Here is a 15,058-nt window from a genome sequence, read left to right as displayed (position 1 = left end):
TTTTTTAAAAAATTTGTTCTTGGATTTACCATAAATAAATAAATAGATAAATAAATAAATAAATAAATAAATAAAGCCCAAAGGTAATAAAATAATTAGTGATATAAAGGAGAAAGTCTAAAAATGTCTTGAAATCTTCCTATAAAACAAAACAAAAAAAGAGTAAATATAAACTCTTAAAGCTTAAAAGAAAACAACAAACTGAAGCACATTCTGAAAAAAACTGTCCTGAACTCTTCAAAAATGCCAATGTCCTACCCGGCTGATATGGCTCAGTGGTTGACCATCGACCTATGAACCAAGAGGTCATGGTCCCTTGTCAGGGAACATGCCTGGGTTTCGGGCTCAATCCCCAGTGGGGGCATGCAGAAGGCAGCCGATCAATGATTCTCTCTCATCATTGATGTTTCTTTCTCTCTCTCCCTCTTCCTTCTTCTCTGAAATAAATTTTAAAAAGAGAAAGGAATACCTTAAGAAGCTTGATGTAAACTTACTTTTGCCCCACTTTAAGAAATAAAAATTAGAAAAAAAAATTTCTTTTAAAGTGCCAATGTCCTGGCACTGACATTTTGTCATTTGGAGAACTATTACAGATAAAGAAAAATGACAACTAAATTCAATTTGATTACTAGATTGAAAAAAGTTACAAAGAATATTACTATGCAGTAGGGAAATTTCAAATATAGACTATATGTTAGAAAACAATACTGAATAAATGTTAAATTTCCTCAGTGTGATAATGATATTGTAGCTTTATGAGAGAATATTCTCAGGAGACACATACCAAGTACTGTATTCAGGGGTATAGTATGAAATCTGTAGCTGATTAACAAATGAATTTGCAAGCAAGATTTGAGTGTATATATAGTATGGGGTGGGTGGGGGGGAATGTGGCAGATGCTAACAATTAGTCAATGCCAATACCATTAAAGGGTTGTTTTAAAGAGAAAATTTCTTCTCCTAACCAAAACTGAAATGGATACATTTTTTTTGCATTTTTCTTTTTAGTCCTCACCTAAGGGTATGTTTTTATTGATTTTGAGAGAAAGCAGGGAAGAAGCATCTATTGACTGCCTCCAACCAGTGATGGAACCCAAAATCTAGACCTGTGCCCTTGACCAGGAATCAAACCCACAACCCTTTGGTATACAAGACGACACTCTAATCAGCTAAGCCACCAGGGCAGAGTCACATTTTTCTGCTTTTAGGGAAGCAACACCAACATTATTATTTATATATATATATTTTTAATTTATTTTATTTTTTTAATTTCAGTGAGGAAAGGAGAGGGAGAGATAGAAACATCAATGATGAGAATCATTAATCGACTGCCCCCTGCACGCCTCCTACTGGGGATCGAGCCTGCTAGACGGGCATGTGACCTTGACCTGAATCAAACCTGAAATCCTTCAATCTGCAGTCCAACAACTCTGAGCCAAACATTGTTTTTAATTATCAGCTGGAAAATGGTAAAAATAGACCATTATACAGGGTGGGGCAAAATTAAGTCTACACTTGCATTATTATTTAATTATTTTCTATACAATCAACTGTAAACCTATTTTTGTTCCCCTCTCTGGAATTTTCATTTAATTTAACCTGCAATAATCATTTCAAAAATTTAAAAAGCTAGAAAGAGAAAAATTTAACTATTGAGCACCTAATCATTCCTGTGCAATTCTAGGCATGAGCATCTCTAATGGTCTAGGTGAGATTCTAATGTTTAACAATGTGGATACACCCTTATTATCAGAAATAAAGGTGTTTAATTTTCCTTCCTCCCCCTCCCCATTTTTCTGCCTCTTGTAATTTCAAAAGAGCATAAGTACATACTTTTGCATATGTTAATTATATATACTGTATAAATACATAAACCATTTGTAATATACAGCATTTTAAGACAATTTAAAGAAATTTAAGAGAAATTTTGATTACACAATATGTCTACATTTAATAAGCAAATCACTTGATTTAACTCAGATGTCTGAGATTCAGTCAGTTCATCAATAAATAATTCATTACCTAGTAAGTACCAAGACTGTACTTGGGGCCAGGAATATAAGGGTAAACAAAATAATCCCTAAAGTCTTCTAAGAGATAAAAGATTGTAAGCAAAATAATCATTTTAAGAGCTATTAGAAAGAATAACAGAGGGAACACACTTTAGATAAGGCAGTCAGGAAATCCTCTCCATGAAGTGACATTTTAACTGAGACCCACTAATCTAGCAGCCGAGAAAACAGCATCCTGAATTCCATGAGAAGGTTTAACTAACAACAAAGTTCCTGAGCATGGAGTCACAGGAAGAATAAACAACTCCACTTGTAGCACAATATAAAAAGCAAGAATTTGCCCTCGCCAGTTTGGCTCAGTGGATAAGCATCCGCCTGAGGACTAAAGGGTCCCAAGTTCCATTGCGGCCAGGGGCAGGTGCCCAGGTTGCAGACTCGATTCCCCCACAGTGGGGGCCATGCAGGAGGCAGCCAATCAGTGATTCTCATCATTTTTGTTTCTATCTCTCTATCTCCCTTCCTCTCTGAAATCAATAAAAATAAATTGTTTTAAAGGCAAGAATTTGCACCGGTAGAGCCCAGTGGTTGAGTGCTGACCTATGAACCAGGAAGTCAAGGTTAGATTCCCAGTGAGGACATATGCTTGGGTTGCAAGCTCAATCCACATCAGAGGGCATGCAGGAGGCAGCCAATCAATGGTTCTCTCATAGATGTTTCTATCTCTCCCTCTTCCTTCCTCTCTCTGAAATCAATAAAAACATTTTTTTTTCAATTTATAAAAAAAAAAATATTAGCATCAGACTAAACTTCACCACTTATTAGCTGAGCAATCTTCTTAAGCAAATTACTTAACATCTCTGGCCTAATTTTCTCACCGGAAACATGGGACAAATAATAGCCAGTGTTGTTATGGAAATCTAAGAGATCACGATTATGAAATATCTAACAGATAATAAAATATTCAATACCTTGCCCATTCCATTAAAACTATTTTTCAATTATTCTAAAAGCTACCTGTAAGAACTTGTTAAATATTTACCAATTCCTACACCCTTGTCTGGCTCAGTGGATAGAGTGTCAACCTGCGAACTGAAGGGTCCCAGGTTCGATTCTGGTCAAGGGTACATGCCTGGGTTGAGGGCTGGATCCCCAGTACAGGGTGTACAGGAGGCAACAGATCAATGATTCTCTCTCATCATTGATGTTTCTCTCTCCCCCTTCCTCTTTGAAACCAATAAAATACATTAAAATAGGTATAAATATATACCTATATATTTACCTAGCCATACAAAATTAAAATGGCTACAAATAAGTACCTCTCAATAATAACCCTAAATGTAAATGGATTAAATGCTCCAATCAAAAGATGTAGGGTAGCTGAATGGATACAAAAACAAGGCCAAACTATATGCTGTCTACAAGAGACCCACCTCAAAACAAAAGACACACACAGGATGCAAGTGAAGGGATGGAAAAAATTTTCCATGCAAATGGAAAAGAAAAAAAAACTGGAGCTCTAACCGGTTTGGCTCAGTGGATAGAGCGTCAGCCTGGTGACTCAAGGGTCCCAGGTTCGATTCTGGTCAAGGCCATGTACCTTGGTTGTGGGCACATCCCCAGTAGCGGGTGTGCAGGAGGCAGCTGATCGATGTTTCTAACTCTCTATCCCTCTCCCTTCCTCTCTGTAAAAAATCAATAAAATATATTTTTTTTTAAAAAAATTGGAGTAGCAATACTCATATCCAAAAAAAAATAGACTTTAAAAGCATCATGCTAAGTGAAATAAGCCAGTCGGAGAAAGATAAATATCATATGATCTCACTCATTTGTGGAATATAATGGACAACATAAACTGATGAACAAAAATAGAGCCAGAGGGGGGAAAAATATCCTAGAATAGAATTAATCCTGTTATTTGCAGATTTTTAATATTTCCTGCAATTTTTGTGATATCATACTATGTTAGTATAGTTCTGGTAATATTATTATACTTAAAATCCTTTTATTCTTGAAATATTAATGTTTATTGCATGTAATATTATTATATATAAGATCATTTTTCTAGAAATTAAAAAAAAAAGAACTTCAATGGCAAACTGAAAGGCATGTTAATTTAGCAACAGGTATAATGACCTTTTTAATTACATAAAATTAATTTTAAGTAAATGGAGAGATATACCATATTCATGGATTAGAAAATGTCAATACTGTGAAAATGTCAGTTTTCCCCAAATGAGCTGTAGACTCAATGTAATTATAATCAAAAGCCCAGGAGAGCCCTGGCTGCCCTAGTTCAGTGGTTAGTGTCAGCCTGCATATGGGAGTATTGGAGGTCCAATCCCCCCGCCCCTCCCTGGAGTGCTTGTGGGAGGCAACCAATAGATGTCACATGAATGTCTCTGTCTCTCTCTCTCTCTCTTTCTCCTCCTTCCCTTTCACTCTGTCTAAAAGCAATGGAAAAAATATCCTCACTCTTTGGGTAAGAAAAAAAGGGCCCAGTAGGATGTTTAATTGACAAACTGATTTTAAAACACAGTAAGGTTATAAAAAGAAAAAATGATAACCAGAAAAAATTTGAAAAACAATAAAGTTGGATGATGCTACCCGATTTCAAAGCTTAGGCTAAAGAAAGTACAGTACAGGTCAAGGAAAGAGAAAAGAGTGCAGGTTTTCTTTTCCAGACTTTTGATAGAGGTAAAAGGTAAAAAAGAAGAAATACTCTTTACAATTAATGGTGTTGGAACAAATGGGTATCTATATGAAAAAAAATGAATTGTTACCTTATATCATACTCCAAATGGATCACAGGTATAAGTAAAAAAAGCTATAAAATCTATCAAGAAAACACGAGAGATGCTTTATTACCTACCTTAGGAAAGGCAATGATTTCATACAACATTACAAAAAGCACAAACAAACCATAAAAGAATATATTTGATAAATTAGACTTCAAAAAATATAAAAATTTCTGCTCTTGAACACTATGAAGAAAATTAAAAACCCACAGACTGGGAGAAATAGTCATAATACACACCTGTATCCAAATTGGTTAATGCGATAAGACAAACCACCCAATTAAAAAAAAAGCTTCACCAAAGATATGAAAAGAGTAAGAGGACATGAAAGATACTCATCATTAATCATTAGGAATATAAAATTTAAACCACAATGAGACACACCTACACTCAGAATATCTAAAAAACAGAGATACTATGAATTGTTGATACAGATATGGAGCAACTAGAACTTTCCCATTCAATGCTGGTGGGAAATTTAAATGATATAACCATTTGGAAGGGTTTGGCAGTTTCTTACAAAGGTGAATATACAGCCATTAACTCTTAAATATTACCCAAGCCACATGAGAACATAATGTTCACAAGTCTTATACACAAATGCTCATCATAGCTTTATTGATAATAGTCAAAATTTGGAAGAAATTTGAATGTCCACCCTTAGGTCACTGGACAAACTGTGGTTATAACCATACGATGGAATACAACTCAGCCATGAAAAAGAACAAAATACGAATACAACAACAAGAATGCAATCTCGTAAACATTATGCTAAGCAAAATAAATCAGACACAAAAGAGTACATACTATATGATTTCATTTTTATGAAATATTAAAAAAGGCAAAACTGATTTATAGTAACAGAAAGATCAATAGTTGGGTAGGACAGGGATAAGGAGTGGGGAATAAATGCAAAAGGACACAAAGGAACTTTTGTTGGATGATGGAAATATTCTTTTATCTTGTAATGGTACATTGTGTAAATATATATGATTTGTTAAAACTCATTGATTTAAAATTGAGTGCATTTTGATGTATGTTAATTATACCCCAATAAAGTTGATGAATATGTCATACTTTCATTCATTATTTAAATATAGAGACATACCTTGTTTTATTGCACTTCACAGATATTGTGTGTTTTTATAATTTGAAGTTTGGGGGCAACCCTGTGTCCAGCAGTCTACCATCATTGCCATTTTTTCAATAGCATTTTCTTTTTTTAAGCAATAAAGTATTTTTAAATTAAAATATGTACTTTAGACATAATGCTATTGCACACTTAATAGACTACAATATAGTATAAACATAACTTTTACATGCACTGGGAAACCAAAAAATTCATGTGACTTGCTTTATCACCATATCTGCTTTATTGTATTGGTTTGAAACTTAACCCAAATTATCTTCACTATAAAATTTTGCTTTGCATATAATAGATGTTCAGAAAGTTAAATGAAAATCATAATCTGAAACATTCCTAAGATTCAAGTATGAATCCATATACTGAAGTTAGATGAAAATATGACCCCAATTCCTAGAGGTACAGAAAAATTCCTTATTAATCTTCACTGAGTATTTACTCAATACCTACTGACCATATGCCAAGACAGTATGAACTATAAGGAAACAGAAATCCAGGACAGAAAGAAACCCATATGTAAAACAAGATATTTAAAACTTACGTTGTTAGCAAGAATGCCCCATCACCACATCTTTCCAGAGCCTTTCGTGCAGGAGGTTTCGCTGCAAATTCTACAAAACCTTTTCCAGTAGCTCTACCACGATCATCCACAACCACAACCGCTTTCTCTACCGGACCAAACTGGGAAAATGCTTGCTCTAGAAGCTCATTGGAAACAACTGGAGAAAGGTTCTTGACAGTCAGGGCTGCTCCATGTGTAGCAAAACGAATTCGGAGAGGTCTGCTCTTCAAAATGGTGCCATCCAGCTCTGCTTTTGCAATTTCAGCCAGTGTTCTGGATTCCTTTTTAGGAGGAAAAATCACTTTTTAATGATATCAACACAAAAAATTTAAAATAGTGGTTTGTTTCTAGGGAGACTCGCTCGGTAGCTTTAGGAAATGACTGATAGAACCACTTTATTTCTGTCTTTCAATTTTGGTAGCACAAAATTAATTAAAGTTAATTTTCAAAGTTAATTAATTTTAGCCCGACCACTTAATGTCAGACCTAAGAACCAAGAGGTCACATTTCAATTCCCATTCAGGGAACATGCCCAGGTTGCTGGCTCGATCCCCTGTAGGGGGCATGCAGGAGGGAGTCAATCAATGATTCTCATGATATTTCTATATCTCTCTCTCTCCTTTCCTCTCTGAAATCAATAAAAACATATAAAAAGTAAGTAATTTTAAATGTTCTAGAAAACCCCAAGCCCAATGTCCTATTAAAAGCCATCACTTAAAGGTTATCTGCTCATAAAAAATTACACACTACTAATTATTCCAAGCAATATATTTTAAAATCTCCTACATATTAAAAGAAATACTGTACATAATTACTATTCAAGACCAAGTACCAATTACTATTACTAAAAACTACTGTAAAAACAAAGTGTTCAGCCCTAATTGGTTTGGCTCAGTGGATAGAGCACTGGCCTGCAGACTCAAGGGTCCCAGGTTCGATTCTGTTCAAGGGCATGTACCTTGGTTGCGGGCACATCCCCAGTGGGGAGTGTGCAGGAGGCAACTGATCGATGTTTCTCTCTCATCGATGTTTCTAACTCTCTATCCCTCTCCCTTCCTCTCTGTAAAAAATCAATAAAATATATTTTTTTAAAAAACAACACCAAAGTGTCCATGCATTTTTTATATTTATCTTTTTTTGCATTGATATTTTAGAGAACAAGAAAAGGAGAGAAATATCAATGTGAGACACACTGATGGGCTGCCTCCTGCATGTCCCCTACCAGGTACGTATCCAGCCCCAACATAGTCATGTGCCCAGGCCAGGAATCAAACCGGAAAACTTTCCATGCGTAGGACGAAGCCCAATCAACTGAGCCACACCAGTCAGGGCAATATTTATCAATATCTTTTTTTTTTTAAATATATTTTATTGATTTTTTACAGAGGGGAAGGGAGAGAGATAGAGAGTTAGAAACATCGATGAGAGAGAAACATCGACCAGCTGCCCCCCGCACATCTCCCACTGGGGATGTGCCCGAAACCCAGGTACATGCCCTGGACTGGAATCGAACCTGGGACCCCTCAGTCCGCAGGCCGACGCTCCATCCACTGAGCCAAACCGGTTTCGGCTATTTATCAATATCTTAATAAAACATCTACCTCTCCAATGTCAGACAAATCGCCTTTCCTTTCTATTTCCATTTTTCTGTTATACTAGAGGCCTGATGCACAAAATTCGTGCAAGAGTAGGCCTTCCTTCCCCTGGCTGCTGGCACCGGCTTCCCTCTGGCACCCCGGGAACTGGGCTTCCCTCGCAGCCCCAGCTTCGTCTGGAAGGACATCCGGTCTAATTAGCATATTATGCTTTTATTATTATAGACTAAGAAGCCAACCACTCGCCTGCCTACCTGATCACCCCTAACTCCTCTGCCTGCCTGGCTGATCACCCCCAATCACTCACCTGCCTGCCTGATTGCCCCTAACCACTCACCTGCCTACCTGATCACCCCTAACCACTCACCTGCATACCTGATCACCCCAACCCCTCCCCCTGCCTGCCTGATCACCCCAACTGCTCGCCTGCCTGCCTGATCGCCCCTAACAACTCTGCCTGTCTGCCTGATCGCCCCTAACTACCTCTGCCTCGGCCCCCGCTGCCTCGGCTTCGTCCAGAATGATGTCCGGAAGGTCGTTTGGCTGTCAGGTCTAATTAACATACTACATTTTTATTATTATAGATCAGCCGTGGGCAAACTACGGCCCGCGGGCCGGATCTAGCCCGTTTGAAATGAATAAAACTAAAAAAAAAAAAAGACCGTACCCTTTTATGTAATGATGTTTACTTTGAATTTATATTAGTTCACACAAACACTCGATCCATGCTTTTGTTCCGGCCCTCCGGTCCAGTTTAAGAACCCATTGTGGCCCTCGAGTCAAAAAGTTTGCCCACCCCTGTTACAGATTATCTGTGAAAACTATCAGGTATTGTTAATCACTTCTGCAGAAATACTTTCACGAGCTACACATTTCTCAGCATTATACTGAAAGAAGCACACACACATACACATTCATGGGTTATAAGAATTCTCTCCATTTCATAGAAAAGCAAGTGCACATGCACTTATAAACTAGAAACCACAAAAGATACTTCTTGAAAAGAAAGTATAGAATGTAGGCATATAAAACAATAAACAACAAACTGGTAAACTTAATAATGCACGTACAGTGGGGCCTTGACTTACCAGTGTCCCGACTAACGAGTTTTTCGAGATACAAGCCGTCTCTCAGCCGATTTTTTGCTTTGAGTTGCGAGCTAAAATTCAGGTTACGAGCCAGCTTCAGATACCCCACCGCTAGTTGGCGCAGCAAACGTCACAGTGAACACCAGAACATCAGCCCAGCATCACGTGTCTCACTCATTCACTGTTGATTTGACATACGAGTAACTGCTCCACCACGGAACGAATTAAACCCGTAAGTCAAGGCCCCACTGTATGTTCTTTTTCTTTGTGTTGTGAGAACTCTCCAGAGAGATGTAAAAGAGTATTTATGTGCATTTGTAAGAGTACAAATATACTATCTTATAAAAAAAGTTTGAAGGTCATAAGAGCTCTTTATTCAATCCCTAAAATGTTAACAACAGCTTCAAAGTACTACACTTATGCAAAAATCTATCTACAAAGCTAATATTACAAAGACAAATGAATCCAACATTTTTACAGATATTCAAAATGGACACTTTCTTTTTTACTCTTAATAGAAGTAGTACTAGCAAATATTTAATGAGTATCTAACTAGGGATAGTTACTATGTATTTAATATATCATATAAACTAACAATGCTGTGAAGTACATTTTAGGAATGGAGTCTTGAATTTAAATGCTGTCAGGTATAATTGAGAATGGGAAGGAACATAAGGAAATGTCACAGGATGGTGATAATGTTCTATATCTTGATAGGAGTTTGAATTAAACAGATGAATGTAATTACCTAAAATCACCAAATCAGCCCTAGCCCATTTGTCTCAGTGGATAGAGCGTTGGGGCAGACTGAAGGGTCCCAGGTTCACTTCCAGTCAAGAGCATGTACCTCCATTGCAAGAGGCAACCAACTGATGTGTTTCTCTCACATCGATATTTCTGTCTTCCCCTCTCTCTTACAATCTCTAAAAATAAATGGGAAAATATCCTCAGATAAGGATTTTTTTAAAAATCACCAAACCATACACTTAAGAGTTGTGCATTTTACTGTATGTAGATTTCAAATACCTTAAAAAATAATACTGGCCCAGACATGGTGACTCAGTGGTTGAGTGTCTACCTATGAACTAGGAGGCCACGGTTCAATTCCCGGTCAGGGCACATGTACGGGCTGCAGCTAGATCCCCATTGTGAGGCATGGAGAGGCAGCTGATCATGACACTCTCTCTCCTCTCCTTTCCCTTCCTCTCTGAAATCAAATAAAGATATATTAGCCTGACCGGTTTGGCTCAGTGGATAGAGCGTTGGCCTGCGGACTGAAGGGTCCCGGGTTCGATTCCAGTCAAGGGCATGTGCCTTGGTTGCGGGCACATACCCAGTGGGGAGTGTGCAAGAGGCAGCTGATCGATGTTTCTCTCTCATCGATGTTTCTTATTCTCTATCCCTCTCCCTTCCTCTCTGTAAAAAATCAATAAAATATATTAAAAAAAAGATATATTAAAAAAAAACAAAAAACTGGACTTTAGCATTTCAGAGTCATGGACTGATGAATAAAAAGAAATGAACCAGGTATGTGAAATAACATACAGCCTGACTAGTGTGGCTCAGTGGATTGAGCATCGTCCCATGGACCAAGAGGTCCCAGGTTCAATTCCCAGACAGGGCACATGCCCAGGTTAAGAGCTCAATCCCCAGTAGAGGGCATGCAGGAGACAGCAGACTGATGTTTCTCTCTCTTCCTCTCCCTTTCTATCAATGAATCAATAAAAATATTTAGCCGCCGCCCATGAGGAAGTAAGTGGCGGCAGGTCCCAGAGCCGGTTCAGCATGTCGACTGCCCAGAGTCCGAGGCCAGGAGCCCGGAGGAGCTGAGAAGCCATGGCCTACCACAGCTTCCTGATGGAGCCCATCAGCTGCCACGCCTGGAACAAGGACCGCACACAGATTGCCATCTGCCCCAACAACCATGAGGTGCACATCTATGAGAAGAGTAGAGCCAAGTGGGTCAAGGTGCAAGAGCTCAAGGAGCACAACGGGCAGGTGACAGGCATTGACTGGGCCCCTGAGAGTAACCGCATTGTGACCTGCGGCACAGACCGCAATGCGTATGTGTGGACACTGAAGGGCTGCACGTGGAAGCCCACCCTTGTCATTCTGCGGATCAACCGGGCTGCTCGCTGTGTGTGCTGGGCCCCCAATGAAAACAAGTTCGCTGTGGGCAGCGGCTCCTGTGTCATCTCCATCTGCTATTTCGAACAGGAAAATGACTGTGGGTGTGCAAGCACATCAAGAAGCCCATTCGCTCCACCATCCTCAGCATGGACTGGCACCCCAACAACGTGCTCCTGGCCGCAGGCTCCTGCAACTTCAAGTGCCGGATATTCTCAGCCTACATAAAGGAAGTGGAGGAGCGAACAGCACCCACCCCATGGGGCTCCAAGATGCCTTTCGGGGAGCTGATGTGCGAGTCCAGCAGTAACTGCGGATGGGTGTACGGTGTCTGCTTTTCAGCCAGTGGCAGACGCGTGGCCTGGGTCAGCCATGACAGCACGGTGTGCCTGGCTGATGCTGACAAGAAGATGGCAGTCACAACTCTGGCCTCTGAAACGCTGCCACTGCTGGCCGTGACTTTCATCACAGAAAACAGTCTGGTGGCTGCGGGCTGACTGCTTTCCGGTGCTTTTTACCTAGGACGGCGCTGCGGGGATGCTGAGCTTCGGTGGGCGGCTGGACGAGCCGAAACAAAACTCTCAGCTCGGCTTGACAGCCCTCGAGCGCTTCCAGAATCTCGACAAGAAGGCGAGCTCTGCCGAAACTGGTTTGGCTCAGTGGATAGAGCGTCGGTCTGCGGACTGAAAGGTCCCAGGTTCGATTCCAGTCAAGGGCATGAACCTTGGTTGCGGGCACATCCCCAGTAGGAGATGTGTAGGAGACAGCTGATCGATGTTTCTCTCTCATCGATGTTTCTAACTCTCTATCTCTCTCCCTTCCTCTCTGTAAAATATCAATAAAATATATTAAAATTAAAAAAAAACAATAGTAGAAAAATAAAAATATTTAACATAAACATAACATATACCAAAACATTTAACTGTTTGCCATTTTTTCAATAGCATTTTCTTTTTTTAAGCAATAAAGTATTTTTAAATTAAAGTATGGGATCTAGGTGATGGGTGCATGCATATTCATTTCTGTCTCAAATCTTTCATAATAAACTAGAGGCCTAGGGCACGAATTCATGCAGGAGTGGAGTCCGGCTGGCCAGCACCGTGATGGGGGCTGATCGGGGCTGGGGGGGGGGGGGGGGGACCGTGGGAGGTTGGCCAGTTAGCCCCGCCCCCAATTGGAGTAGGGGGGGCTGATTGGGGCTGGACCAGCCAGGGGAGAGGGGCAGCAGGCGGTTGGGGGGGGCTGATCAGGGCCCCCATAAAGCTGGTTGGCCGTCGCAGTGCATATCATAGCAACCAGTCGTTCTGGTCATTCCGCTGTTCCGGTCGCTTGGCTTTTATATATACAGGCAGTCCTCGGGTTACCTCGGACTCGACATACGTCATTTCATGGTTACGTCGCCATCTCCCATTTACAGTATTTATAAAAAAAAAAGTTCCATCATTTCAACGTATGTACATATGTGCTTTATGCTTTTTATTATTTATTTACCACAAGTAAAGGTCAGGAATTGTTATCTTTCTCTTAAATTTTTTTTTACTGTTTCACTTCATTACTACTGTGTGTGCTCCATGTGAGTGACGTAGGTGCTTATGTAGGTGGGTTCCAACTTACAGCGAAAATTGAGTTACGTCGCACTGTTCGAACGTATCTCCAACGTAACCAGAGGACTGCCTGTATAGATATTTGGGGGCAGGAGGATAAGAGAACATGGTGAGGCCTTTGTAAAATTAAAGAGTGCTTCTCACCTCTTCAGATTCAGTCAGATAAATTTCACAATGTCTTTCTTTTGTTGTTAATCATTCCCTGAGGATATTTTTCCTATTGATTTTTAAAGGTGGGGGGAGAAACATGGATGTGAGAGAGACACATCAATTGGGTGCCTCTCGCAAGCACCCTGACTAGAGCTGGGGATCGAATCTGCAACCCAGCTTCATGCACTTGACTGTTAATTGATCTAAAGACCCTTCAGTGTTCGGGCCAAAGCTCTAACCACTGACTCCTCGAGCCATGACTTGGTGTGGGTGTTTTGTTTTTGTTTTAAGGGAAGTGTGGAATCTCTATTTTTGTTAAATCAAGTAATTCTTCACTGTTGGCAATGAGTTCAATTTTTTATACTTCTTGGCCCAAAGAAAATGTTTATGCGGTCAGAATTTTCAATGGCATCACTCTTTTTTTAAAGTTTATGTTGTTCATGATTTTAAATAGCTCCACATCAGGGGTTTTCTGTGTGTTTTGTTTTAAGTATGTTTTTATTGATTTGAGAGAGAGAGGGGAAGAGAAAGGGAGAGAAAAACTGACAGGCTGCCTCCTGCACACCCCCTACTGGGGATCAAGCCTGCAACCTGTGCATGTGCCTTGACCAGGAATAGAACCAGCTACCTCTTGGTGCATGGGACAATGCTCAACCAAATGAGCCACTCTGGCGAGGGCTACATGAGGGATTTTTAACCTCAGACCACTAACATTATGGGCAATATAATTTTTGTTGGGGGTAGGGGCTGTCCCATGCATTATGGGATGTTTAAGTCAGCAGAACCAACCTGCAGTTTTAACAAACAAAATGCTTCTAGACACTGTCAAATGGCCCCTGGGAAGCAAAACTACCCCATTGAGAACCACTGCTGGCCCTAACCGGTTTGGCTCAGTGGATAGAGCGTCAGCCTGTGGAGTGAAGGGTCCCAGGTTCGATTCTGGTCAAGGGCATATACCTTGGTTGCGGGCACATCCCCAGTAGGAGGTGTGCAGGAGGCAGCTGATCGATGTTTCTCTCTCATCGACGTTTCTAGCTCTCTGTCCCTCGCCCCTCCTCTGTGGAAAATCAATAAAATTTTTTAATATATCTTTTTTTTTAATATATTTTATTGATTTTTTACAGAGAGGAAGGGAGAGGGATAGAGATTAGAAACATCGATGAGAGAGAAACATCGATCAGCTGCCTCTTGCACACTCCCCACTGGGTATGTGCCCGCAACCAAGGTACATGCCCTTGACTGGAATCGAACCCGGGACCCTTCAGTCCGCAGGCCAACGCTCTATCCACTGAGCCAAACCGGTCAGGCTAATATATCTTTATTGATTTCAGAGAGGAAGGGAAAGGAGAGGGAGAGAGAGTGTCATTGATCAGCTGCCTCCTCCATGCCTCACATTGGGGATCTAGCTGCAGCCCGTACATGTGCCCTGACCGGGAATTGAACCGTGGCCTCCTAGTTCATAGGTAGACACTCAACCACTGAGTCACCATGTCTGGGCCAGTATTATTTTTTAAGGTATTTGAAATCTACATACAGTAAAATGCACAACTCTTAAGTGTATGGTTTGGTGATTTTTAAAAAAATCCTTATCTGAGGATATTTTCCCATTTATTTTTAGAGATTGTAAGAGAGAGGGGAAGACAGAAATATCGATGTGAGAGAAACACATCAGTTGGTTGCCTCTTGCAATGGAGGTACATGCTCTTGACTGGAAGTGAACCTGGGACCCTTCAGTCTGCCCCAACGCTCTATCCACTGAGACAAATGGGCTAGGGCTGATTTGGTGATTTTAGGTAATTACATTCATCTGTTTAATTCAAACTCCTATCAAGATATAGAACATTATCACCATCCTGTGACATTTCCTTATGTTCCTTCCCATTCTCAATTATACCTGACAGCATTTAAATTCAAGACTCCATTCCTAAAATGTACTTCACAGCATTGTTAGTTTATATGATATATTAAATACATAGTAACT

At 40.1% G+C, this 15,058-nt stretch overlaps 1 protein-coding gene and 1 pseudogene across 2 annotated transcripts in view; one reads left to right on the top strand and one right to left on the bottom strand.

Annotated features, from left to right (window-relative positions):
* PSPC1 (paraspeckle component 1) overlaps positions 1-15,058 on the bottom strand; it is a 77,591-nt gene that overhangs the window by 54,984 nt on the left and 7,549 nt on the right. The window contains exons 1-2 of one of the 2 annotated variants that reach the window (XM_023751163.1): positions 11,580-12,066; positions 6,493-6,794 (exon numbers count right to left, since the gene is read on the bottom strand). In XM_023751163.1, coding sequence (XP_023606931.1) covers positions 6,493-6,794; positions 11,580-11,789 — 512 coding nt within the window. In that variant the 5' untranslated portion in view covers positions 11,790-12,066. Of the gene's footprint in view, positions 1-6,492; positions 6,795-11,579; positions 12,067-15,058 lie in introns of those variants that run through there. The other variant, XM_006085482.3, reaches the window with a different exon arrangement.
* Positions 10,590-11,567, top strand: LOC102442743 (annotated as a pseudogene).

Source organism: Myotis lucifugus, unplaced genomic scaffold, assembly GCF_000147115.1.
Source record: "Myotis lucifugus unplaced genomic scaffold, Myoluc2.0 scaffold_19, whole genome shotgun sequence".
NCBI classification, from domain to species: domain Eukaryota; kingdom Metazoa; phylum Chordata; class Mammalia; order Chiroptera; family Vespertilionidae; genus Myotis; species Myotis lucifugus.
The sequence above is the reverse complement of the archived record's forward strand: the minus strand, read 5'-3'. Positions and strand labels throughout refer to the sequence as shown.